This window comes from Protopterus annectens, chromosome 12.part0 (genome assembly GCF_019279795.1).
Source record: "Protopterus annectens isolate FY-2018-M chromosome 12.part0, PAN1.0, whole genome shotgun sequence".
Classification (NCBI taxonomy): Eukaryota; Metazoa; Chordata; order Ceratodontiformes; family Protopteridae; genus Protopterus; species Protopterus annectens.
Genome location: NC_056746.1, coordinates 1,226,882,722 through 1,226,908,299, shown reverse-complemented (window position 1 = coordinate 1,226,908,299; position 25,578 = coordinate 1,226,882,722). Strand labels below are relative to the sequence as shown.

Below are 25,578 nucleotides of genomic sequence, written 5' to 3'. Positions count from 1 at the left end.
GGACAGAACGATCACAGAATATCTAAAGGACATGTGGAGCACTGGTAAGGAGAGAACAATCACAGAATATGTAAAGGACATGTGAAGCACTAGTAAGGACAGAACGATCACAGAATATCTAAAGGACATGTGGAGCACTGGTAAGGACAGAACGATCACAGAATATCTAAAGGACATGTGGAGTACTGGTAAGGACAGAACGATCACAGAATATGTAAAGGACATGTGGATCACTGGTAAGGACAGAACGATCACAGAATATCTAAAGGACATGTGGAGCACTGTTAAGGACAGAACGATCACAGAATATCTAAAGGACATGTGGAGCACTGGTAAGGACAGAACGATCACAGAATATGTAAAGGACATGTGGAGCACTGGTAAGGACAGAAGATCACAGAATATGTAAAGGACATGTGGAGCACTGGTAAGGACAGAAATATCACAGAATATCTAAAGGACATGTGAAGCACTGGTAAGGACAGAACGATCACAGAATATCTAAAGGACATGTGGAGCACTGGTAAGGACAGAATGATCACAGAATATCTAAAGGACATGTGAAGCACTGGTAAGGACAGAACGATCACAGAATATCTAAAGGACATGTGAAGCACTGGTAAGGACAGAACGATCACAGAATATCTAAAGGACATGTGGAGAACTGGTAAGGACAGAAGGATCATAGAATATCTAAAGGACATGTGGAGCACTGGTAAGGACAGAACGATCACAGAATATCTAAAGGACATGTGGAGAACTGGTAAGGACAGAACAATCACAGAATATCTAAAGGACATGTGGAGCACTGGTAAGGACAGAACAATCACAGAATATCTAAAGGACATGTGGAGCACGTGTAAGGACTGAACAATCACAGAATATCTAAAGGACATGTGGAGCACTGGTAAAGACAGAACGATCACAGAATATCTAAAGGACATGTGGAGCACTGGTAAGGACAGAACAATCACAGAATATCTAAAGGACATGTGGAGCACTGGTAAGGACAGAACAATCACAGAATATCTGAAGTACATGTGGAGCACTGGTAAGGACAGAACGATCACAGAATATCTGAAGGACATGTGGAGCACTGGTAAGGACAGAACGATCACTGAATATCTAAAGGACATGTGGAGCACTGGTAAGGACAGAATGATCACAGAATATCTAAAGGACATGTGGAGCACTGGTAAGGACAGAACGATCACAGAATATCTAAAGGACATGTGGAGCACTGGTAAGGACAGAACGATCACAGAATATCTGAAGTACATGTGGAGCACTGGTAAGGACAGAACACTCACAGAATATCTAAAGGACATGTGGAGCATTGGTAAGGACAGAACAATCACAGAATATCTAAAGGACATGTGGAGCACTGGTAAGGACAGAACGATCACTGAATATCTAAAGGACATGTGGAGCACTGGTAAGGACAGAACGATCACAGAATATCTGAAGGACATGTGGAGCACTGGTAAGGACAGAACGATCACAGAATATCTAAAGGACATGTGGAGCACTGGTAAGGACAGAACGATCACAGAATATCTAAAGGACAAGTGGAGCACTGGTAAGGACAGAACGATCACAGAATATCTAAAGGACATGTGGAGCACTGGTAAGGACAGAACAATCACAGAATATCTAAAGGACATGTGGAGCACTGGTAAGGACAGAACGATCACAGAATATCTAAAGGAAATGTGGAGCACTGGTAAGGACAGAACAATCACAGAATATCTAAAGGACATGTGGAGCACTGGTAAGGACAGAACAATCACAGAATATCTAAAGGACATGTGGAGCACTGGTAAGGACAGAACGATCACAGAATATGTAAAGGACATGTGGAGCACTGGTAAGGATAGAACGATCACAGAATATCTAAAGGACATGTGGAGCACTGGTAAGGACAGAACGATCACAGAATATCTAAAGGACATGTGGAGCACTGTGAAGGACAGAACGATCACAGAATATCTAAAGGACATGTGGAGCACTGGTAAGGACAGAACAATCACAGAATATGTAAAGGACATGTGGAGCACTGGTAAGGACAGAACGATCACAGAATATGTAAAGGACATGTGGAGCACTGGTAAGGACAGAACAATCACAGAATATCTAAAGGACATGTGGAGCACTGGTAAGGACAGAACGATCACAGAATATGTAAAGGACATGTGGAGCACTGGTAAGGACAGAACAATCACAGAATATCTAAAGGACATGTGGAGCACTGGTAAGGACAGAACGATCACAGAATATCTAAAGGACATGTGGAGCACTGGTAAGGACAGAATGATCACAGAATATCTAAAGGACATGTGGAGCACTGGTAAGGACAGAACGATCACAGAATATCTAAAGGACATGTGGAGCACTGGTAAGGACAGAACGATCACAGAATATCTAAAGGACATGTGGAGCACAGGTAAGGCCAGAACAATCACAGAATATCTAAAGGACATGTGGAGCACTGGTAAGGACAGAACAATCACAGAATATGTAAAGGACATGTGGAGCACTGGTAAGGACAGAACGATCACAGAATATCTGAAGGACATGTGGAGCACTGGTAAGGACAGAACAATCACAGAATATCTAAAGAACATGTGGAGCACTGGTAAGGACAGAACAATCACAGAATATCTAAAGGACATGTGGAGCACTGGTAAGGACAGAACGATCACAGAATATGTAAAGGACATGTGGAGCACTGGTAAGGACAGAACGATCACAGAATATCTAAAGGACATGTGGAGCACTGGTAAGGACAGAACGATCACAGAATATCTAAAGGACATGTGGAGCACTGGTAAGGACAGAACGATCACAGAATATGTAAAGGACATGTGGAGCACTGGTAAGGACAGAACGATCACAGAATATCTAAAGGACATGTGGAGCACTGGTAAGGACAGAACGATCACAGAATATCTAAAGGACATGTGGAGCACTGTGAAGGACAGAACGATCACAGAATATCTAAAGGACATGTGGAGCACTGGTATGGACAGAACGATCACAGAATATCTAAAGGACATGTGGAGCACTGGTAAGGACAGAATGATCACATATATTTGCATATAAAGCTGTTAAACCATTGGTGTTGTCACTGCTATGAATTTCTAAGTCTGTGAACATGAGATTTGTGGGGCATTACAAAGCCGTGCTACTTAATTACTCTAAATTCAGGTTAAAAAAAAAACTTCAAAGCTGAATAATAAATAAAATTAAACTGAATCAGAACCAAAATGATGACAATAACTTTAATAGAAGATAAATCCACATCAAACAGTAAGCTTTTTCATCCACGATGGACTTCTTCAGACTGCAGAAGTCCAGTGCGGATGAAAGCGCTTACTATTTGACGTGGATTTCACTTCTGTTAAAGTTATTGTCATCATTTTGGCTCTGATTCGGTTTGATTTTATTGATTTTTTTGTTTTTCGGTATCAGTGTTTTTTGTTTTAAAGCTGATTAATACAGAAAAAGATAAACTGCTATACAGTTTGGATTCTTCAGAACTGAGTACCGAGGCTTGTTTACTGCATTTTGCTGGATATTTGTGCTTTCCATGCCTTAGTTTTTGGATTTCTGACTAAGAAATTTGTGGTTCACAGTTGTATGACGTGGAATTGTGAAGTGCTCCCATTGTAAGCAGTAACATTTTTTTTCTCTTGTCCACTGTTGGACCTTGACATTGTATTAAATACACAGACATGTGCATGTACACAGTCACACACACACACACACATTTGTGTGTGTGTGTATGGGTCTGATAAATATGATCAACAGGTCGAAATATCAGTGTTTCAGCACCCTAATAATTACAACAATATTTCGACAACACCAATGTCAGTACCTTACTATGCAACCTCCCCTGCTCTCCCCATACTCCCTTTTAATTATATATACATTTTTGAGGGTCCCACAATACAGGGGGAAGGTCATATTCAAAAAACAAATAAGCCAGCAAGTGTTGGCAAATGCCAAATACAAAAATAATTATTTATTCACATAGGAAGGACAAATCCCCCTATGCCTCTGATGTTATCAAAACAATCAAGCCCGTCCTTCTTCAGTGAAATACATATGATAAAAAGAAAGGGTATCAGTACAAATACATTTATATAGTGAATGCACACATAAGAACCAATCAAAAGACTTCATTCAAAATTGGTCATTAAGACCAGGTGCAAACAAAGCTCCAAGTTTAATAATCCATTTTCTCTCCTTGGAGCTAAGTAATTCATGCCAGTAATATTTATCTTTACATCTGCCCTTAATGCAGTCAATAATGACAAATTTAAAAGAAGCTGATGCATGTTTGTATAATGCATTGCTGATGCGTTTGTTTTTAATATCACTCAAATGTTCACAAATTCTGAAACGAAAAGCCCTAGAGGTCTGTCCAGCATAGAATGCAGAACAAGTGCAGGTCACCAAATAGATGACCCACTCAGTGTTGCAATTAGGCCAAAATTTAATATCAAAGGCCTCAGAGGTGTTTCTACTACTAAATTCCCTGGTATGTGAAACACGAGTGCAAAATGAACAATGTCCACATGGAATACACCCTACAATAGGTTTGTCTGTAAGAGACAGCTGGGTGGAAGCAAAAGAATCAAGACCAACCCTCTTGTAATGACTGAATTTGGAGCCAATAGTCTGTCCCCTTCTGAATGAAAAAGAACATCTATCAGGAAGAAGAGAGTTCAATTTCTGATCAGCTTTAAGCACATTCCAATGTCTATGTATAATATTCTTAAAGCCCTGTGTATTTCGTCCATAAGTGGTCACCAGACGTAGGGGCTGTGAACTCAAATTTTTATTCTTGTCTCGGTATGATAGTAAATCCTCTCTATTTATATTAGAAGCCCACCGTTTGGCTACATGCACAGTACCTGGACGATAACCTCTCTTGATAAATCTGTGGGTCAGATCTTCCCGGACCTCAAAGAAGGACTGTTGGCTAGAACAAATTCTTCTGGCTCTTAAGAACTGAGATTTGGGTATATTCTGGATGATGTGTTGTGGGTGGAAGCTGGTAGCATGTAATAAAGAATTAAATTCCGGAAATTTCCTGAACATCCTAGTGGACAAAGTATTGTCCTCATTTCTGGTGATTTCAACATCCAGAAATACTATCCTAGATGTATGACAGGTCAACTTGAATTCAATCCCCCATATGTTGTTATTGAGGTATTCAAGAAACTCCCTGAGATAATGTTCATCAGCTTTCCACACCAACCAACAATCATCCAGATAACGACGCCAAATATCCATCTCACACATATAAATGTTGTGATTATGATCATAAATCGTGATTTCCTCTATATATGCCATAAAAAGATCTGCATATATGGGTGCAAAAGACGCACCCATAGCAGTACCTTTAGTTTGCCAGAAACATTGATTTTGATAATAAAAAACATTGCTGGTCAAAACATATTCTGTAAGACATACTAAAAATGTATTGAATCCAGGTTGATATAGACCTGATCTAGCCAACCAATAGTCCAATGCTTGTAAGCCTGCCCAGTGTGGAATGTTGGTATAAAGAGAGGTAATGTCCAACGTACACAATAGCCATTGTGGTTCAAGTTGGGTATTATTAATGATGTCCAGAAATTGGGTGGTGTCTTGAATTCTAGCTCTAATGAGTCCCAATAATGGTTTTAAATATTGGGTTAAATATTCAGACAACGGTTCGGTTAAAGACCCATGTCCAGAGACAATGGGTCAGCCTGGTGGATTACTAACATGTTTATGGATCTTAGGTAACAAGTAAACGTATTGTTTCTTGGGTGACAAGACCATTAATTGTTCTTTTGTAAACTGTGTAATAATGCCTTCCTCCACCGCCTCAGTCAAAAACTGGCCAATTTTGCGCTGAAAATGAGGAGAAGGATTCAGAGGCATCTGCATATAATATTCCTTGTCACCCAGTTGCCTCATAGCCTCCTTGTCATAAGCAACCTTATCCAGTACCACCACCGCTCCACCCTTGTCAGCTTGAGTAATAACCAGATTTTTATTATTAACAAGCTCATCCAAACTCTGTATTTCTTCAGTGGACAGATTGTTATGGGAAATGGAAAAATCCCTAAGATGACAATGTATGTCCTGTATGACATTTTTCTGAAAAACCCCCACTAGGTGTGTCATCGGTGGATTAAATGTGGATTTTTTGAACTTGAAATCATGAGATGTATCACAATCATTATTATCAAAAAACAATTTCAAATTCAATATTCGGCAAAAATTTACCACATCCTGAGCCAAAGACTGTTCAGAGATAAAAAACCCAGGGACAAAATTAAGCCCTTTATTCAGTAGCTTAAGTTGTGCATTGGTTAATTCAACAGAAGAAATATTATGGACATTGAAATTAGAAATTAGTGTTGTGTCATGATTTTCAAAAGTGCCTCCAGACTCTGCTTCGATGTTTCTTTTCTTATGCTTCCACCCCCCTCATCTGTATCTAAATTGGGAGGGTGTAACGAGTTATCCCTTTTGGCTTTGGGTAACCCCTCCCTAGAGTATTCATCAAGTTCACCTTCTGTGTTAGAGGAAGTATCCTCACCTGAGGTACCACTGGAAAAGCCAAGATTTCTCTTAAGAATGGATTTGGGCCTCTTTCTTTTAGGAGTTGACAACCTCTTATCATACTTGTTGTCCTCCCTAGGTAATCTAAAAGAAACATTTTTAGATACATCAAAGGGTTTACCCCTCTCGTAGTCACCTACATCCCTAAGAAATTTTTTAAGTTTCCTGTCCTTTAAAATAGTTTCCATTTTGGACAAATCAGTGGTAAGTTTTTTAACTTGTGTCATAAAAGAATCACAAGTTTCAAACTTGTTGGCCTCCAAACAAACAGTTTCCAAATCTTTCACCCCTTTTTGTACCTTACGTTCATAAAAATTGGCCAGAGCATCCACAAATTTAGAGGAGGCCAATTGTTGAATATGGCCCCAGTCCTCAATAAGTTGGTCATCAATATTTGAAACTAAAGGTTGTACCTTGACCCTGAGGCCCCGTGGAGTAATATGTTTCTGCTGGTATGCTTTGAATAGACGTAAATGCCACACATTATTCCTAACCATCTTCATACTTTTTCCAAATTCAGTAAAAAATACATCACATTGTGTGTCCAGATCAGATCCAATAGCCTCAGATGTAGATGATGATCCATGTCTCCCTAAGCCAAACACAGATAAGTCATCCACATCAGATGATAAACCCTGTATGATGGGTGAGAATGCCATAGTGTCAATTCAAGACACCACCCAATTTCTGGACATCATTAATAATACCCAACTTGAACCACAATGGCTATTGTGTACTTTGGACATTACCTCTCTTTACACCAACATTCCACACTGGGCAGGCTTACAAGCATTGGACTATTGGTTGGCTAGATCAGGTCTATATCAACCTGGATTCAATACATTTTTAGTATGTCTTACAGAATATGTTTTGACCAGCAATGTTTTTTATTATCAAAATCAATGTTTCTGGCAAACTAAAGGTACTGCTATAGGTCTTTTGCACCCATATATGCAGATCTTTTTATGGCATATATAGAGGAAATCACGATTTATGATCATAATCACAACATTTATATGTGTGAGATGGATATTTGGCGTCGTTATCTAGATGATTGTTGGTTGGTGTGGAAAGCTGATGAACATTATCTCAGGGAGTTTCTTGAATACCTCAATAACAACATATGGGGGATTGAATTCAAGTTGACCTGTCATACATCTAGGATAGTATTTCTGGATGTTGAAATCACCAGAAATGAGGACAATACTTTGTCCACTAGGATGTTCAGGAAATTTCCGGAATTTAATTCTTTATTACATGCTACCAGCTTCCACCCACAACACATCATCCAGAATATACCCAAATCTCAGTTCTTAAGAGCCAGAAGAATTTGTTCTAGCCAACAGTCCTTCTTTGAGGTCCGGGAAGATCTGACCCACAGATTTATCAAGAGAGGTTATCGTCCAGGTACTGTGCATGTAGCCAAACGGTGGGCTTCTAATATAAATAGAGAGGATTTACTATCATACCGAGACAAGAATAAAAATTTGAGTTCACAGCCCCTACGTCTGGTGACCACTTATGGACGAAATACACAGGGCTTTAAGAATATTATACATAGACATTGGAATGTGCTTAAAGCTGATCAGAAATTGAACTCTCTTCTTCCTGATAGATGTTCTTTTTCATTCAGAAGGGGACAGACTATTGGCTCCAAATTCAGTCATTACAAGAGGGTTGGTCTTGATTCTTTTGCTTCCACCCAGCTGTCTCTTACAGACAAACCTATTGTAGGGTGTATTCCATGTGGACATTGTTCATTTTGCACTCGTGTTTCACATACCAGGGAATTTAGTAGTAGAAACACCTCTGAGGCCTTTGATATTAAATTTTGGCCTAATTGCAACACTGAGTGGGTCATCTATTTGGTGACCTGCACTTGTTCTGCATTCTATGTTGGACAGACCTCTAGGGCTTTTCGTTTCAGAATTTGTGAACATTTGAGTGATATTAAAAACAAACGCATCAGCAATGCATTATACAAACATACTTTAAAACATGCATCAGCTTCTTTTAAATTTGTCATTATTGACTGCATTAAGGGCAGATGTAAAGATAAATATTACTGGCATGAATTACTTAGCTCCAAGGAGAGAAAATGGATTATTAAACTTGGAGCTTTGCTTGCACCTGGTCTTAATGACCAATTTTGAATGAAGTCTTTTGATTGGTTCTTATGTGTGGATTCACTATATAAATGTATTTGTACTGATACTCTTTCTTTTTATCATTTGTATTTCACTGAAGAATTGATTGTTTTGATAACATCAGAGGCATAGGGGGATTTGTCCTTCCTATGTGAATAAATAATTATTTTTGTATTTGGCATTTGCCAACACTTGCTGGCTTATTTGTTTTTTGGACTTCTTCTGCTTTCCGTGCAAGGGTTCCACAGGCACGTGCTTTGTGTTTGGAAGGTCATATTCCCCAACCCTGTGAATTATGCAGTCTCACATACTTGTCAAATATCTGCTTGATCAAGCAAATTAAATCGATTAAACAGATTTTGACTAAAAGCAAATTTGACCATATTTAGTTATCACGTTACTCTGTCTATCTTTCTATCTAGTATATCTAAAACAAATTAAACAAAGGTTAGACAAGTGGTATGGTGGGCACTGTAACATTTTGTTTGTTTGTTTTTTAACCAGAGTAATTCTGCTTGTCCAAGAAAAGTAATGTTAATGGAAGCAAAGACAAAGGAATCTCAGCTGTCACCAACTGCCGACCCCACTAACTTGTGCCCCACCATCTGGGTGACTCTGCTTACATTATCAGACAATCTATCTGCCCCCTCCCCTGCATTTCAAGTCTTTGAATTACTCCAAGAAGCCAACTATAATAACAATGAAGAGGGATGTATTTGTAAAACAAAGAAGTTAGCAGGATGACAGATGTGTGATATGTTTATGTGCTGACTAGAACATTATGAAAACTGATTTGTCTCCTTGAATATAGTGTGCTGTGTTTTGATATTATTATCATTAAGCTGACATTTTATATTAGTTGTATACTGTAACCTCATGGAGTTTAAGCTAACATGGCTAATAGTCTTCGGAAATAATCAGACATTGAAGAAGTACTTTTCCAGAATAATGGTTGTTTATTTTTTGAAGAGGGCAAAAAAAATGATGATAAATGAGGTTTGATAATAAACCAATTTATTGAGGGACATGTTCAGGTGGGGGTGAGGTAGAAATGATAATGGTAATGGAGAGGGTAGAGGGGAAAAAATAGTTGGGGGAAGAACAAAATGATTAAATGGCAATGTAGGATGATGGGGAGGATGTGAGGTAAGGGTAGGGAGGGGCTTAATGGGTTTTATGCAAGTGTAACTGGGTAAGAAATCACATTTTGGCATGAACTTGCTACTGCAAGTATTACTTCCTCGATGACCAGTAAGTACTGTAGAGCAGGTAGGCCTTAGACTTTGATGAAAGGGGTAAATTTGGTAAGTAGCCATGATCAGGGTGAGGTGTATGTGACTGGCATGGTTGCTAGGTTATTGTTTTATAATACTTTTGGCAAGGTAGTGTGCATGTGAGATAATTATTTGTGGGTAGATCATTGGGGCAGGTGGCTTTATTTTGTTTGTGGTTCATTTGATACACATTGGTAGTGGCGGTCTGACATGCTTCATGGATGCTTTTGTGGGTGGAAGGTTTTACATGCCTTGGCGTGAACTTGCTTTGGTCTGCTGGTAGCTCTTGGGTTAATAATAGAGGGCATGGAGTTTCATATTAGTGCTTTTTTCCCCCAGGCTTCATAACAGATGGTTCTGACTGAGATTTGTGTGAGATTTAAAGTTGATTTATCATGGTGGTGTTCGCTGAGCCATTGATTCCACATGAATGTTATCTTTATGAGTTTCATTGCACCCCTTCGGTGTTGGTGTAGTGTGGCAGTCACATTAAACGCATCTTTCAAATTGGTCATGTGCTGTTCATAGTGGCTGGTGTATACTTTCAGTCATGCGGTGTTTGTGTGGTTTGGGTAGGAAATGCCTGGTGCCCTGAGGTAGATGGTTTTGGCAGGCGCCTTGGATTCTCAGACTAGTAGTATCATGTTGGCTGTTATGTTTGAGTTTGTTGGTGTTTTAGTTTTTGCAGGCTGTGCCTCCTTTCACGGGCTGTGTGGAGCTGGTGTTCATTGATCAACATTGTCGGGGTATGGGGATAGATGCATGCATAATGGCAGTAAAGAACCATTACAGCCATTAAAGTTGACATGTCACTGTAGAGTGTTGTATGATCACATTGGTGTTGAGTTTCACAGTGACACAAAACTTCTTATTCTAGCATCATTCAAAATTTTTCAGAGCAGAAAATTTGCCGTCCCTTTGGTTTTCATTGGTGGTGTGTAAAAGCAGCAGTTTCTAGGGCTCTTCACAGACTGGGAAGTTCTGCAAGTAACAGCTCAGTGATGCACATACTCACCTGCAGCTGGAGCCGCTTAACTGTTGAATTGGGGGTCCTGCTCATGTCCGTCACTTTCCTCTGTATGAAATTTCACAGAATGTGTGATGGTCTTTTCCAAATTAAAGTTTTACCATATAGCTTACAAGGATTTAAGGCTATATTAGTACACATGTTATAGTCCACAGAGTAGGAACTGTGAACTGACAGTGGTGGCTTACCTTGCTGGATTATATGAATAAAAAAAGGATTAATAGTAATGAGGGTCTTCTGCTATTTTCTTTACAATGTAAGTGTAAGCACACTACCAATACAAGTTCACTAAAGGTGGAGAATATTAAGGTTCTGCAACTGGCGCAGATCTCTGTGGAGACAACTCGCTAAAGTAATGAGATTAGTCGGGTTATTTGCATCTTACTCAGTAGTACTTCCCCATTCTTGTCTTGGCATTCTGTACAGAAAATGTTGTTTTTTGGACAAAAGTCATGAGTTTCTTTGTGGTATGTTGAGACAGTGCACCGATATATAAGCCCAGTTTTCTAGGGCAGAACATGTTATTCTATCAACTTTCTAAGTTGAAGAGTACTAGAGATCTTTGTCTCCTCATTGTTTGTGGCATTGTCCTGAATTTTGAACCTTTATCGTCCCATTGTTTAAGACTTTGTTCCTTTTTTGCTGCAGATAATAGTAATAGGCATTTGAGTGCAGATTTCATGTTCGTCAGAGATTCATGCTACTGTGGGACCTGCTATGCTATCAACTTTCTATGTTTGTTGTCCTGTTTTTTTTTTTTGTCCATTGTCCCCCCATGGTTGGTGGCTTTGTCTAGCTTTATTGCTCTTGAAGGTTGAGAGTTATGCTCTCACACACTTTGTATGGCTATTTGCAGTAAGCAGACCTGGCAACTGTGCAGAGGTTGCACAGCGGGCAGATTTTCTGTCATACTTTAGGTCTGTTCTTCATCAATATTTGCAGGGTTTCCTGATTTGAGTCCCAAGACCTGACAGGGAGCTTGATGCAGATGTTTAGGGGTTGGCATGGTGGTACTTTGTTTGCCTCATGCACACCAATTAAGAGGTTTGATTCCATTGGGTGGAGGAGTCACAGCAATACTTTCTAAGTCATCCCTGCACAGTAGTATGGAAGGACATGTGTAGTTAACCACATTTAACGGGTTCTAGTTGCAAGCTGAAAAGCTTTGTTAGAAACATATGTTTTATTCTCTGCCTTATACCGTATATCCTTACCATTCTATTATTGCCTGAGAGCAGGGATCTTTGAATAATGTAAAATCATTTTGCTGCCACATTCCAGAGTGTGGTATGTTTATTAGTGTACATGACCTTTCTATTGACTACAGCAGCACCTAGGAGATGCATACATAAAAAAGAAGCAATTTCATAGATGGATAAATTGCATAACAATATTATCTTGTTAAATTCCTTTTCGAGCTCAGACAGACTGAGTTGCCAAAAAAAAGCAATGGCTGCATGCATAAGCAAGACTGTTGTTTTTATTATGAGAAACAGTAAGTTGCAACTTGAATGAAAGAAAAAAGAGGAGTTAACACTCAAACAGACTTCCTGGATAGTTTATAAATGCAACCTTTAGGTGCCAAGCTTCACATTATTATTTGGATGCTATCTGTAGAAGGGGCCGTTATAGAAATAATATGATGCTGTTCTAGTTACCATTTATTTTCCTCATAATTAGGTACACTTGGGAGGTATGGGTATGTTATAGATGTATTTTACCCTACTTTTTTGTTTTTTAGGCATTTTGGGTTTCACTGATGTTACATATTTTGTTAAACTATTAATTTAGGTAGGAGTGATTTTGCAGGGATATCCTTGTAGTGCTATCCCATAGAAATGCTCCTAAAGCTGTTTCTAAGAAATAAGTTAACTTGACCCATATAATGTGGTATTTGATTTCGTATGGAGGTGACCCAGTGACTTTGATATATAAGTTAACACTCATCTGTAGGGTGTAGTCTTAACATACTGGAGTTGTTAGCTCACTTTAAATTTTGCATTAGAATAGGTGTAAGTTAAATGCATAGGTACAGTTGCCACTGTTGTGTCATAACACCGACTCTGTAGAAGATGCAAGGGAATGTAGTGGTTGCACAGTTAAGAACAAGATAGGCTTTTGCAGCTCCTAATTTTGTCAGTAAGAAATTTGGTTTTGTGGGTGCAGAGGGTTTACAGTTTTATTCTCTTTTGCAGGTGGGGAAGTGCAGAGATTGCATCTGTGGTAGTTGGAATGATGTGGACTTGAAAAGTGATGGATTCTGCTGTGGTGGATATTCCAGCTGCTGGGAGTGGTTCACAACAAGTTTTTCAGATGGGGAGGAGCAGAGTGGGCATCAGTCAGTGGCCTGAAGAAAGTGGGCTCAGAAGGTGGTGGACTCTGCTGGGGTGAATGTTCCAGCTGCTGGAGTGGTGCACAATGAGGTTGCAGGTAATCTTACTTTATTAGGTGCACATCAGAGTCGGTGCAGATGGGTTGCTCAGTGGTCTGTACTACTTTGAGAATTTAGCATTGTTCTCCATTGGATTTGGCAGCAGTGGGTGGGCTGAGGGTTTGACAGAGCATTGCAAAGTATGTGTGTGTGTTGGGGATGTGTGATGAAATGAGATCCATTGTGTAAGCAGAAGTTTGAAGGTCCAAGCAAACCATTGTGATTCTGGGGTTGCTTGTGGATGCAGGCAATGGTTTGTTTGATTTACCAGATATGAAGATACTAAAAAAAAAAAAAAAACGGATGAAATTTTGGAAGAAAGGTGGATTAAGGATGTCTTGGAGGTTTTTGAGCACCTGAATTTTGCAGGAATGTTTTTTTGATCACTGGCCTTCAGGATGGAAGGATGCTTGAAGGAGGGATGTACAGGATGGAAGGACAGTTGGAGGAGGGAAGTTACTGTTTGGAGTTAGTTTCAGTTTGTCTGGCATTGAACGTTTAGTAGGAGAAGTTGTGAGTTAAACTGTTGATTTTCATTTGGAATGTAGGGGAGTGGTATGAGCCCTGGTGCTGTCAGGTTAGGTGACAGCTTGGCTTGGAATGATCAGATGTGGTACAGGATTTTGGGGAAGCCTTTGATAGGAAGGTGTATGGTAGGACATTGCAAGATTTTGTTAAGTTTTGTTTAGGCTTGGAAACAAGTAAGGCAGCTCAGTTAGTCAAGGTAGATTAAACTCTAATTAGTATAGTTGCACAGGTGTCAGGGTATGTGACTTTACTATGTTTGAAGGGATAAAGTAGGTTTGATAGAGTGAAGATTGACAGACTATGGCTATTGACAAGATACATTTTTTTTTTTTTGTGAGGGTTGGCGTTGGTAAATGGAGGTTCATTGGGTTGCAGTCTGCTTTATGGATATATTGAAGTCATTGAGAGAGTGGCTCATTGGTCAGCAAATGCTATGTTGGTTATCAGATTTGTTTTCTCTCCTTATAATACATAGTGGGTACCGTGGCTGGATTGGTATTAAATTGATCTTTTAGGAAAGGAAAGCTCATTTTTGTCATTATATCCTTTGGGCAGCAAAATGACACTGCAAGTTAGACAAGATGGCAGTCAATAGGCTTGCTTGTTTTGGATGGCATTGGGCTTTATAGTGTTCTGGTGGTACATCTGGCAGATAATAACCTGGGAATAATTACAAAGTTACTATTGATAGATAGGATAAGTGAGCATATATTTGATTTACAGAAGTTATACAAGGGTAGGGGTATTACTTTGACCCTGCAGAGGGATCATTGGTTTAATTTCATCTGCTTAGCCAACCATCTGCTTTGGGTATTTATGATAGGGCTTTGGGAGGTTGATGGCAGGGATCCAGTTTGGTTCACAGAGGATGGAATACACCGAATGATGTTTGACTTCAACCTTTTTAATGTACAGTTAGTTTTGTTTTGGAAGGTTTTGCTGGAGGTTTTGCTATGAAGGAGGGGGAACAACCTGGTCAGGCTGGTGGGCAGAGCAATGGTACAGGCTTGTCCCACTTCTGGTTCACCCTAGTGTTTGATGTTCATTTCACTGAGTTGGGAAATGCAAGTAAGGCGTTGGACACTGCTTGTTAAGTTAAAATTAAGCGAGTGGTGGTAAGGATGCTGCTTATTTGATTGAGTGTTTAATTCAATAAGTGCAAAATGAAAGTGAGAGATGGGACACTGCTTGATAAGTAAATTAAGCAAGCAGAGGTCAGGATGCTGCTTATTTGGTCAGGGTGAGCAAGGTCACGCTGTCCTAGTTAACAGTTATATACATGTTTATGCTGTGATTGGGCAGGGTGAGCGAGGTCATGCTGCCCTAGTTAACAGTTATATGGATGTTTAAACTGAGATTAATAAATAATATTGGTCAATAAAGTTATGTTTATTGAAGAGGACCAGGAAAAATGAGGCTTGGTAACAAACCAATTTGTCTAGGGGGGACAGATGAAAGGGTTAAATGGGAATGTAGGAAGATTGGGAGGAAATGAGGTAAGGGTAGGGAGGGGCTTAATAGATTTTATGCAAGTTTAACTGGGTAAGGAATCACATTTTGGCAAAACGTGCTAATCATCCTCCATCTCTGTTTTTTGGAACATTGGGGAGTGTGTGGCATTTCATAATTTTGGGTAGGTGGAGAAGAGGGGCAGGCTTGTCCCTCTTCTGTTCCCCCTCTGGGGTTGGATGTTTATTTCAATAAGTTGGGAAAGGAAAGAGAGTGGCTGGATACTGCTTGATAAGTAAAAGTATGTGACCAGTGATAAGGATGCTGCTTATTTGGTTGGATGTTTAATTCAATAAGTGGGAAATGAAAGTGAGCGATGGGATGTAGCTTGATAAGTAAATTAAGTGAGCGGAGGTAACAGTGCTACTTATTTTGTCAGGGTGAGTGAGGTCATACTGCCATAGTTAACAGTTTTATGGATGTTAATGTTGTGATTAATAAGTAATATTGGTCAATAAAGGTATGTTTATGAAAGTTTAATAAAGGTCTTCAAATGTCGTTTGGTGTGATGTGTTTATTGAAGGGGACCGGGACAAATAAACAGTATCATTTTCCATGTGTCAGACATCATGTAAAAATGGTCTCTCAGGTTTCTGATTTACATATGGAAATACAGTTATTGAGCATGCTGTAGTTTTGCTGACATATAAAAATAATAGTTTGTATTCTAGATGAGACTGTGCCCACTAAATTCAACAATATCTGCATCTAAAATCTATCAGATAATTGAGAGAAAATCTAAACAGTGCATAAATACAAAAGAAAAGATGTGCTTAATTTCTATGTATGTAAAATAACCCATCTTCTGGAATAAATTAAATTCAAAGTAGCATAGCAGTAACATACTTTGTTAGTTTGAATGTAAATGTTGTATTTATTTACTTGTTTATAATAGCGTGTTAGTTTGAATGTAAGTGGTATATTTATTTACTTGTTTATAATATCGTGTTTGAATGTAAGTGGTATATTTATTTACTTGTTTATAATATCGTGTTTAAATGTAAGTGGTATATTTATTTACTTGTTTATAATATCATGTTAGTTTGAATGTAAGTGGTATATTTATTTACTTGTTTATAATATGTTTGAATGTAAGTGGTATATTTATTTAGTTGTTTATAATAGCGTGTTAGTTTGACTATAGGTGGTATATTTATTTACTTGTTTATAATATTGTGTTAGTTTGAATCTAAGTGGTATATTTGTTTACTTGTTTATAATATCGTGTTGGTTTGAATGTAAGTGGTATATTTGTTTACTTGTTTATAATATTGTGTTAGTTTGACTGTAAATGGTATATTTATTTACCTGTTTATAATATCATGTTAGTTTGAATCTAAGTGGTATATTTATTTACTTTTTTATAATATCATGTTAGTTTGAATGTAAATGGTATAGTTATTTACTTGTTTATAATATCGTGTTAGTTTGAATCCAAGTGGTATATTTGTTTACTTGTTTATAATATTGTGTTAGTTTGACTGAAAGTAATATATATATTTACTTGTTTATAATATTGTGATAGTTTGAATCCAAGTGGTATATTTGTTTACTTGTTTATAATATCGTGTTAGTTTGAATCTAAGTGGTATATTTGTTTACTTGTTTATAATATTGTGTTAGTTTGACTGAAAGTGGTATATTTATTTATTTGTTTATAATATGTTAGTTTGAATGTAAGTGGTATATTTATTTACTTGTTTATAATATGGTGTTGGTTTGAATGTAAGTGGTATATTTGTTTACTTGTTTATAATATTTTCCTAAATGGGTAGCACACCGATCTCAAGGAGCATTTTCAGACAATGTTTGCTAAAGTGAAATTACAAGACTTAAAAAAAGGTAGCATTATCCCACTGAAAATATTTTATAAGCAGTCAGCGATAGTTAACATTGAACAGTTTCTTACAGGTGGTATGAAAGCACAGTTACACAGACATGCTAAATACTCATGCACAGGTTTCATTTATTTATATACAAACTTAAATATGCCAGGATAAAGGGGTCTATAGGATGGACAATGCGATGTTCAGCAAAAAACTTATAAACAGAGTTGATAGAGAACATATATAACAGAGATAATTCACATAGTTTTGTGTAGATCTGAGTAATATGGACTTTTTATATAAATTGTATCCATGAATTGATAGTCTATCAAAGGACATTGTTAAATATTTATTACTAATAAACACTTAGAAGAGGTAAAACTCATGAAAAAGAAATGAAAGTAGGTATTACTGAAGAGGGTCGTAATTTGAATAGGAAACTTGTGATGTATACCAATTTCTAATGTAGTTGTTAAACTGTGAAGATGGCTAACTGAAGGAAAATATGACAGGGGTCATCTAATAGGGTGGAACCAGTTGCATTTGGCAGAACTAGGTAGATAACATAAGCTCTTCACTCTCCTTATATGATTACTAAACTCCTATGTCTTTTGCTACTAGTGACTGATGATACTTTCTCCATATTTATTTTTATCTTCACTTGTTAATACTGGTACAATAATACTTATTAATATATCTCTGTTTATACCACTCTGATTGAATTCTGCTTTAATGTATATTTTATGTATCTATTACTGTAATCAAACTATATTCCTGCTTTTATGTATATATTCTGTATATGTTATCATATTTACTATCTGTAACACTGTTTCTACTTCTGTACTAATTAATGTTTATATTTTTTCTGTATCTCGTTGGAGCTTTTCTCCCCGGGCCTCCACTGAAAATGGGCTCTTTTAGGCCCAGTGGACTTTCCCCGTAAATAAATGCAATAAAATAAAATAAATAAATAAATATTCCTTTATAGTAGCACCAGAAGTGGAGAAGAAGTTGAATGTGTAATGCTTTTTACTGATAGGGACAAAGCTTTTCAGATGTTGGGAGTTAAAACATGAAAGCAATGATCACTATCTTATAGTTTACTTTGTGTTATCTAGACTGAAGGAGCATTGGGGTAGTTATCTTAGAAAGTAGTTGTAACACTGTCTGTCAAAAAGAGAAATATGTTTGATATGGGGGGCCTGAAAGGAGAAAGCCAAGAGCAGACCCAGCCTTTGTTGGACAGCAAGTCTGGGGACTTTTTCAGGGCTAAGCTGTGGTATTCTTTATAAGGGCAAGAATTACAAAGCAACATTTCTGTAAGGAATGAACAGAAAATTGAAAATGATTACAAGGTAGGCTGAATAATTCAGCAGACAAGATTTAATGCATTTTAACATGGTTTAGTGTGATAACCAAAGTAACTGACTGCATAGAAACATGTCCTTACCCCCCACCCCACTGGTAGGTGAGCAGGATAAGTCTCAAGACTTCTCTTCTCCCAGATGCCAGCTACAACAGATACCCACAGCTGCTCATCAGTTTGGGTCAGCATATAATAGTCAAGGCTTCATCCCGTTATGCCAGCAATGCTGGTTAGTACAGATGAGTACATTAAATAACAGACTGTGCATTACACCAACAACAACTGATCTAACGTGTTACTTATGACCAACAGCCAGGTTTAATTGGTGTCTGACATTAGCCAGATGTCTATTTAACATAACTGTTTATGATGCTGAAACAAAAAGCAGCAATGACTCTGAAAGGGCACTTCTTCAGTGTTGGACTATATCCCTTGAGAAGCTATCATGGTACATTTATATCACATAAATGTTAGAAAATATACTGGCATATGGCAAACAATATCCAAAGATGATATTTATATAAAAGGTTTCTTAGCTCCTTACCTTATCACTAACTATAGTGAAGCAAAACTTTTCATACTGCTTTATTTCAACTAGAGACTATGAATAACAAATAAATGCTGCTAAATGATACAGCATGACAAGAAGATATACAAACTTTAAAATGTGTTACTTTTTTTCCGAAATTCAAATTTTAAATTGTTTATTCTATTTTTTCTGCATTTTAGGTCCAATGCAAGAGACTGTAAAGGATTTTTGGAGAATGATTTGGCAGGAAAATTCAGCAAGTGTTGTGATGGTATCAAATCTTGTGGAAGTTGGAAGGGTAAGACATGTTTAATCGAATTTACATTGACTGACTGTAGTATACAGTGCAATAAAATGTCATGCACTTTGCATTAGTGCATTGCAGTGGTTTTGTAGATAGACTATGTTACTTGTATATTCATTTCTTAGATTTAGAAAAGTATGCTACAAATATTTTGTATATTTTTAATGAAATCTATATTTTAAATCTCATTCTCCTGGATAATTACAGTTGATATTTCTTAGGAAGACGACCAGATCATTTTATATGTTATAGAAAGACTATATCTTACTAAGACTGAAGCTTCTGTTTTGTATTACATAAAATGCCATGACACAAGACTAAGGTGAAAGCAGATTTGTTGTTCGTCGGCTACTAATATGTATATTACCCAAATTATTTGTGCATAATGTACTGCGGATACAATATAGATCTACAAAATCATCATTGGGACCTGTCTTGCACAAGACGTTGTCTGTATCCGTAGGAAAAGTTAGCACCTATGGCTTAGACTGAATGATTCCTGTATCACTATTTTTCTTATGTAACATCTTGCTTTGCTATTAATGATTTGCAGGAAACAACATATTCAGAAAATATCTAGGTGCTTCTGCTAGAAAGATTATCAACGTGAAAGTATACTTCCTGCTATTTGATCATATTGCTACTGCTGCAAGCCTATGAATGTCAGTGACGACTCTCCAGAAAATCATTAGAGTTACAAGGCAGCTGAGCCATGAGATTTGTTCTGTCTTGCTAGTACCCTTCCTTAGGCCTTACCTCTTTTTGCAGAGATGACCAGGCCAGTCCTGCTATGAGTGAATTTGTGAACATCAATCCAGTCATTTAGCTCCTTTTTAAAGGTAGACAGCATATCACTGTTCTCAACGTGGGGAGTGTGTTCCAAAAATGGATGGGTGTTGCCTGACAAATCTATCCTTCCTCTGTGTCTTATTTGTTTGTTGGAATACAGTAAGAGCTATAACCTTCACTGTCTGACTTATTGAAGTATAAAAGTTCTCAGACTACTGGTTCCTTTATAGTCCTAGAACAAGACACAGACTGCACCCGAGGAATCTATATATAACAGAAAATAAGGATAATGCCATCCATCTTTCTTTGTAGTTCAGATCATTGAGACCCCTGACCTGTTTAGTTACAAATCTCATTGGCCATTCTAATTGTTTAATATGTTTGGTAAGATACAGCTCAAAGGGGATTTTGTATTCAATGGTGGTTCTAGTCAATGCAGAGTACAAGGAGGTGAGAACTTTTTTTAATCAGCAAAAATAGATTTTGCTATAAGCTGTACAAGGTAAAAGGATTTCCTAACCACCATTTCAATGTAGTTGTTAAATGTAATGGAGTTGTCTACCCAAGTATCCAGGTAAGAAGGGTTTTTACCTTTTCATTTTAAAGTGGTGTGTTGTCTATGCTATATGTTGGAGTTAGGGTGTGTTTAATGGCTGCGACAATGTCACACTTTTTAGCATTGATCTTGAGCCTGTTTTTGTACATCAACTATTGACAAGTGTAAGCTGCTGTTGGAGTGCTTGTATGTCAATACTCTTGAGGATGAAACTCACCTTGGAATCATCAATGAACCTTGTTAACCAGAGATGCTAATTTGATATGTGGAGATCTAAGGATTACATGCTGTACAGCAAAGGTCCCAGTACAGATTCACACAGAACTCTACTGGTCACCTTCATGGTCTCAGAGGATGCACAACAACTCTCGGTTGTGAGTCCTGTCTGTAAGCTAGTTGGCTTTCCACCTAACCGCATATGGGTCAGTTTGGAGCTCCTTCAACTTATTTGTTATATTTGCACTTGGAATTGAATGAGATAACTTGGCAAGGTTAAAATATATTATTTGGGCAGCTTGCCCACAGTCTACAAACTGAGTAACTCTCTCAAAGAACTATACAATATTCATTACACAGGTTCTACCCTTGACAAAGCCAAACTAATGAGGGTTGAGTCTAAAGATTTTTGAAGTAATAATTAATTAGGTCAGTTATGATATGTTGAATGGCCTTGCATATAAGATGCTTTATGTTGATTGGTCTCTAATTCCTGGAGTCTGTGGTGGGGGATATCCTTGTGGAGTGGCACCACAACATCTGTACATCACTCTAATGGTACAAAACCAGTTGCTGGGCTCAGGTTGAAAAGGACGAGGACTGCGTTTGTCAGTGCTTGCTTAGTACTATTAATTAGGCAACTTAGCATTCAAGCCCCATGGATGAAACATTCTTTGTTTAGATGTGTATTGCACCAGGAATAAGGATGTTTGGAATAGATGTCCCTGGTGGTGAAGTTGGTGCTAAATTTATTTGCCAGTATGTTGCCAATATCCACTTAACCTGAATGATATGTACCCATATAAATAAGCTTGAAACAATGTTGGATGGTATTTCATATTTAGCATGATAATGCCAAAAAAAAAAAAAAAGCACTAAAACAGCTTAGTAAAATCAAAACTAGTAGCAAAACAAAAATAAATAACATGCAAGAGACAACCATTAGTTACTTAAAGGGAACCAGTAAATCATTTTTTACTATAATTTAATAGTTAATAGCTTTTGTCCAATAAAATAGCATTCATAACAGCTAAAAACATCAAAGTTAGTTTGTTGTAGGTATATACATACATTCCCACACACACACACATAAATATATATATATATATATATATATATATATATATATATATATATATATATATATATATTTATTTATGGGTCCTAGTCTGAACATCGAAAGTACGTTAAATTGAAACGTACTACAGTGAACTCACTTTTGCAAAAATGCATTTTGGTGAAAATGCACTTTTGCAAAAAAAAAAAAAAAACAACAAGCAGTTTGCATGTAGATTTAGTTGTACATCAACTTGTACTGTTGATTGTACAACTAAGCAAACTGTTGCTTAGATCATGGTACAGCGGAGATAAGGGAATATTCCCTTTTCCCTACTTTAGTAAGATCTCAGAGTGTGAATATTAAAGTAGGGGAGTTGGCAGGCACATACGGGCCGCAGGGGGGCTTGCCCCCCCCCTCCATAAACATGAGTAGTGTTTTATTTTTTTAGGTTTTTTGGCATTTTTTTGTTTTTTTTTTTTTTGCAAAAGTGCATTTTTGCTAAAATGCACTTTCGCAAAAGTGAGTTCACTGTAGTACATTTCGATTAAACGTACTTTCGGTGTAGCAGCATAGATCCATATATATATATATATATATATATGTATATATATATATATATATATATATATATATAAACAAAACAAGCCAAGCCAGAAAATTCACCTAAATAATCAAAACCCAAACCACAGGACCTGGATCATGAAAATAGTCTCTTAAAAAAGTCCTGTTTATTTAATCCACATTAAGTACTTTCATCCCACAAAGGGACTTCATCAAATTTAAAAAGAAGAGCAAATACATAGGCACCTTATATATTCTTGAAATACCTCCCTCTTAATTGAACAAGTTCAGCTAATTAAGGATGAGCTATTAAAATTTAAAGAGTGTTGAATACTTTGATTAATTCAAAGAGAAATAGTGACTGAAATACCAAGAAAGACTCACAAAATCAGTGAAATTAGTTCACATATTGAATAGTTTCAATCTGACCAAGATTGAAGCCAACAAAATTAAACCTAAAACTCAAAAACATCAATTGAAATAGAATAAGCACATGTACTAAAAAAAAAATCAATGTGACTAAAATAATGAATATTTACTATCTGTATGAATGAGGCCACCTTCAGCTGTAAAACTCAGCAATGACAGTAACCGGGAGTCAATACTGTCACAGCATAATAGAAATAAAATTAAAAGTACAATAAAAGTCACATACAAAAAGCTTTGAGCCACAAGGTGCTGCTAAAAGACACCATGTCATTAAGACCATGCCCATTGGTAGAATTAAGTTTTAGTTGCCACCTTACTTCTTTAAGCTCCAAGAGGTCCTTCTAGCCCCCCCCCCCCCCAGCCATTGCTGGCAGCACAGTCAGTAACATAAAATTTAAAACTGTGAGATTTATTCAACTTAATATGCCTAAAAAAGAGCATTCTGTTCATCCTTCTTGCCAGCATCATACATATGCTGATAAATTCTAGTTCTAATGGGATTCACAATTTCCCAGTACAGAAAGCAGAGCAGACCTAGCATTGTGTCATGTAAATGACCTTGAAGCTCAAACAGTGAATTGTCTGCTTCAGGAAGACATCACCATAGCCTGCTATATTAAAAATGGAGCCATCCTTAATAAATCCACATTGATTACAATGTCCACATTTCATCATGCAACAATTAAAAAAAGTTCCCATTTTCAGTAATCACAAACTTAATGTCCAAAAAGTCCAAATTAAATGTGAGAACCAGGGCCTTTCCATGGTTACCTTAGGTCATTACTTAGGCGTTGCTACTGGTGCATGAAGCCTCTTTCCTGATCATGGGACAGAAAACAGACTCATCCTGTTTGAGTGTAACCTCTCTCATAATAACATTAAGAATGTTGTGGGGTACAGTCCTGTGCCTTGAACATATATTTTTTTAATTTAGTGCTCCTGGAAAATGGTCTTTTGTTGTGAAATCATGTGGGCAACTCCAACCACCTGGCTCTTGACCAGTGCCTTCTTTAGATGTAGCAGATGTCAACTGGAAAAAAATGCAGCATAGAGTTAGAATAACTTAGCTTCCTATAGATGTTTGATTCTAGATCAATTAAGATTAATGGATTAATTCAAGTTAAACTTGAAAAACACAGTGCTGTTGTTCAAGTAACAAAACAATTCCTTGAGTTTTCATGGTCACCAGTCCAAAAAATGATGATGTCATCCAGGTAGTGGCTATAAAAACACTCCATGTTGCTGTAAAAAGATAGGAGCACAAAGTTAAATTCCCATTGAATCATCACTAGGCTGGTAAAGATCAGGGCACAGGTGACTCTCATAGCTACACTGGTGCTTTATCTAAAAAGCTGCCCTTCACAATAGATAAAATTGCTCACCAGGGCAATTTCCATTCAGTCCCTGAATAGCTTGATCTTACCATGGTCCACTGTACCTTGAAAACAATGATAGTCATAGATCCACTCTAGACCCAAGTTTTGAGGAATAACTGAAAAGAGGTCCTTAACGTCCATGGTAAGAAAAATAACATCATTGCTGTATATGTCCCTGGAAGCTCTTTTTCTAAAAGTCCCACAAGTTTTTGAAGAGGTGTGCAATATTGGCCATAACCTCTTTCAAATTGAAATCAATATAATGGCCAAGTTTTTGAATTTTTAGCATTTACAATTGAGTACCATTGTGGATTATATATGTCATTATGGACTGTACGAATGCCGAATACCTTGGGAATTTTGGATCCACCCCCCCTAAAAATTCAATGATGCTTTGTGAAATAAGGCCTTGTTTCAGAAAATCTTCCAATGTGACACAGTTGGTGAATTACTGCAATCAAAAATAGCCCTGTAGTCAGACAGTATTTCCTTCTGTATCCTTACTCTGGTATGGAGTAACACTTTCTGTATCCTTACTCTGGTATAGAGTAACACTAATTCCCTAGCTCAAGCTTTAGCTCCAGAATTATCCTTATATAAAGCAATAGCCTTGGGATAGTTAATACATTGGCAAAAATAACCAAGACATGCTGAAACCCATTACCAAATTTTGCCAGCTGCCTTCCAATGCCCATTGCAGTTTGTTTAAATGACATGGGCATTAAAATCAAACCACTGTTAAAGCCTGAGTAATACATTGTCTTCCTGCATTTAGAGTATCCAGTACAAATGTTCTCAAATGATTTCATTATTCGTGGTCAGTAGAATCTTGCCAGGATCCATGCTTTAGTCTTGTAGATTCATAGGTGTGCTTCTCTAAACATAGTTTTGTACAAATATCATTACTACATTCTTGAAAGATATGGACACTAATGGGTGTCCTGTTACTTTGTTACTATTGAATGTTCAATGCAATAGTTTATTTTTTAGCTCAAAGTATGGGTAAAAGTGGGATCAACTTCTTCA

The 25,578-nt window shown here is 37.3% G+C and overlaps 1 protein-coding gene across 1 annotated transcript in view; it reads left to right on the top strand.

Moving 5' to 3' along the window:
* Positions 1–25,578, top strand: part of PTPRT (protein tyrosine phosphatase receptor type T) — a 3,212,182-nt gene that overhangs the window by 3,051,625 nt on the left and 134,979 nt on the right. The window contains exon 28 of the mRNA XM_044089009.1: positions 19,462–19,559. Coding sequence (XP_043944944.1) covers positions 19,462–19,559 — 98 coding nt within the window. The remainder of the gene's footprint in view (positions 1–19,461; positions 19,560–25,578) is intronic.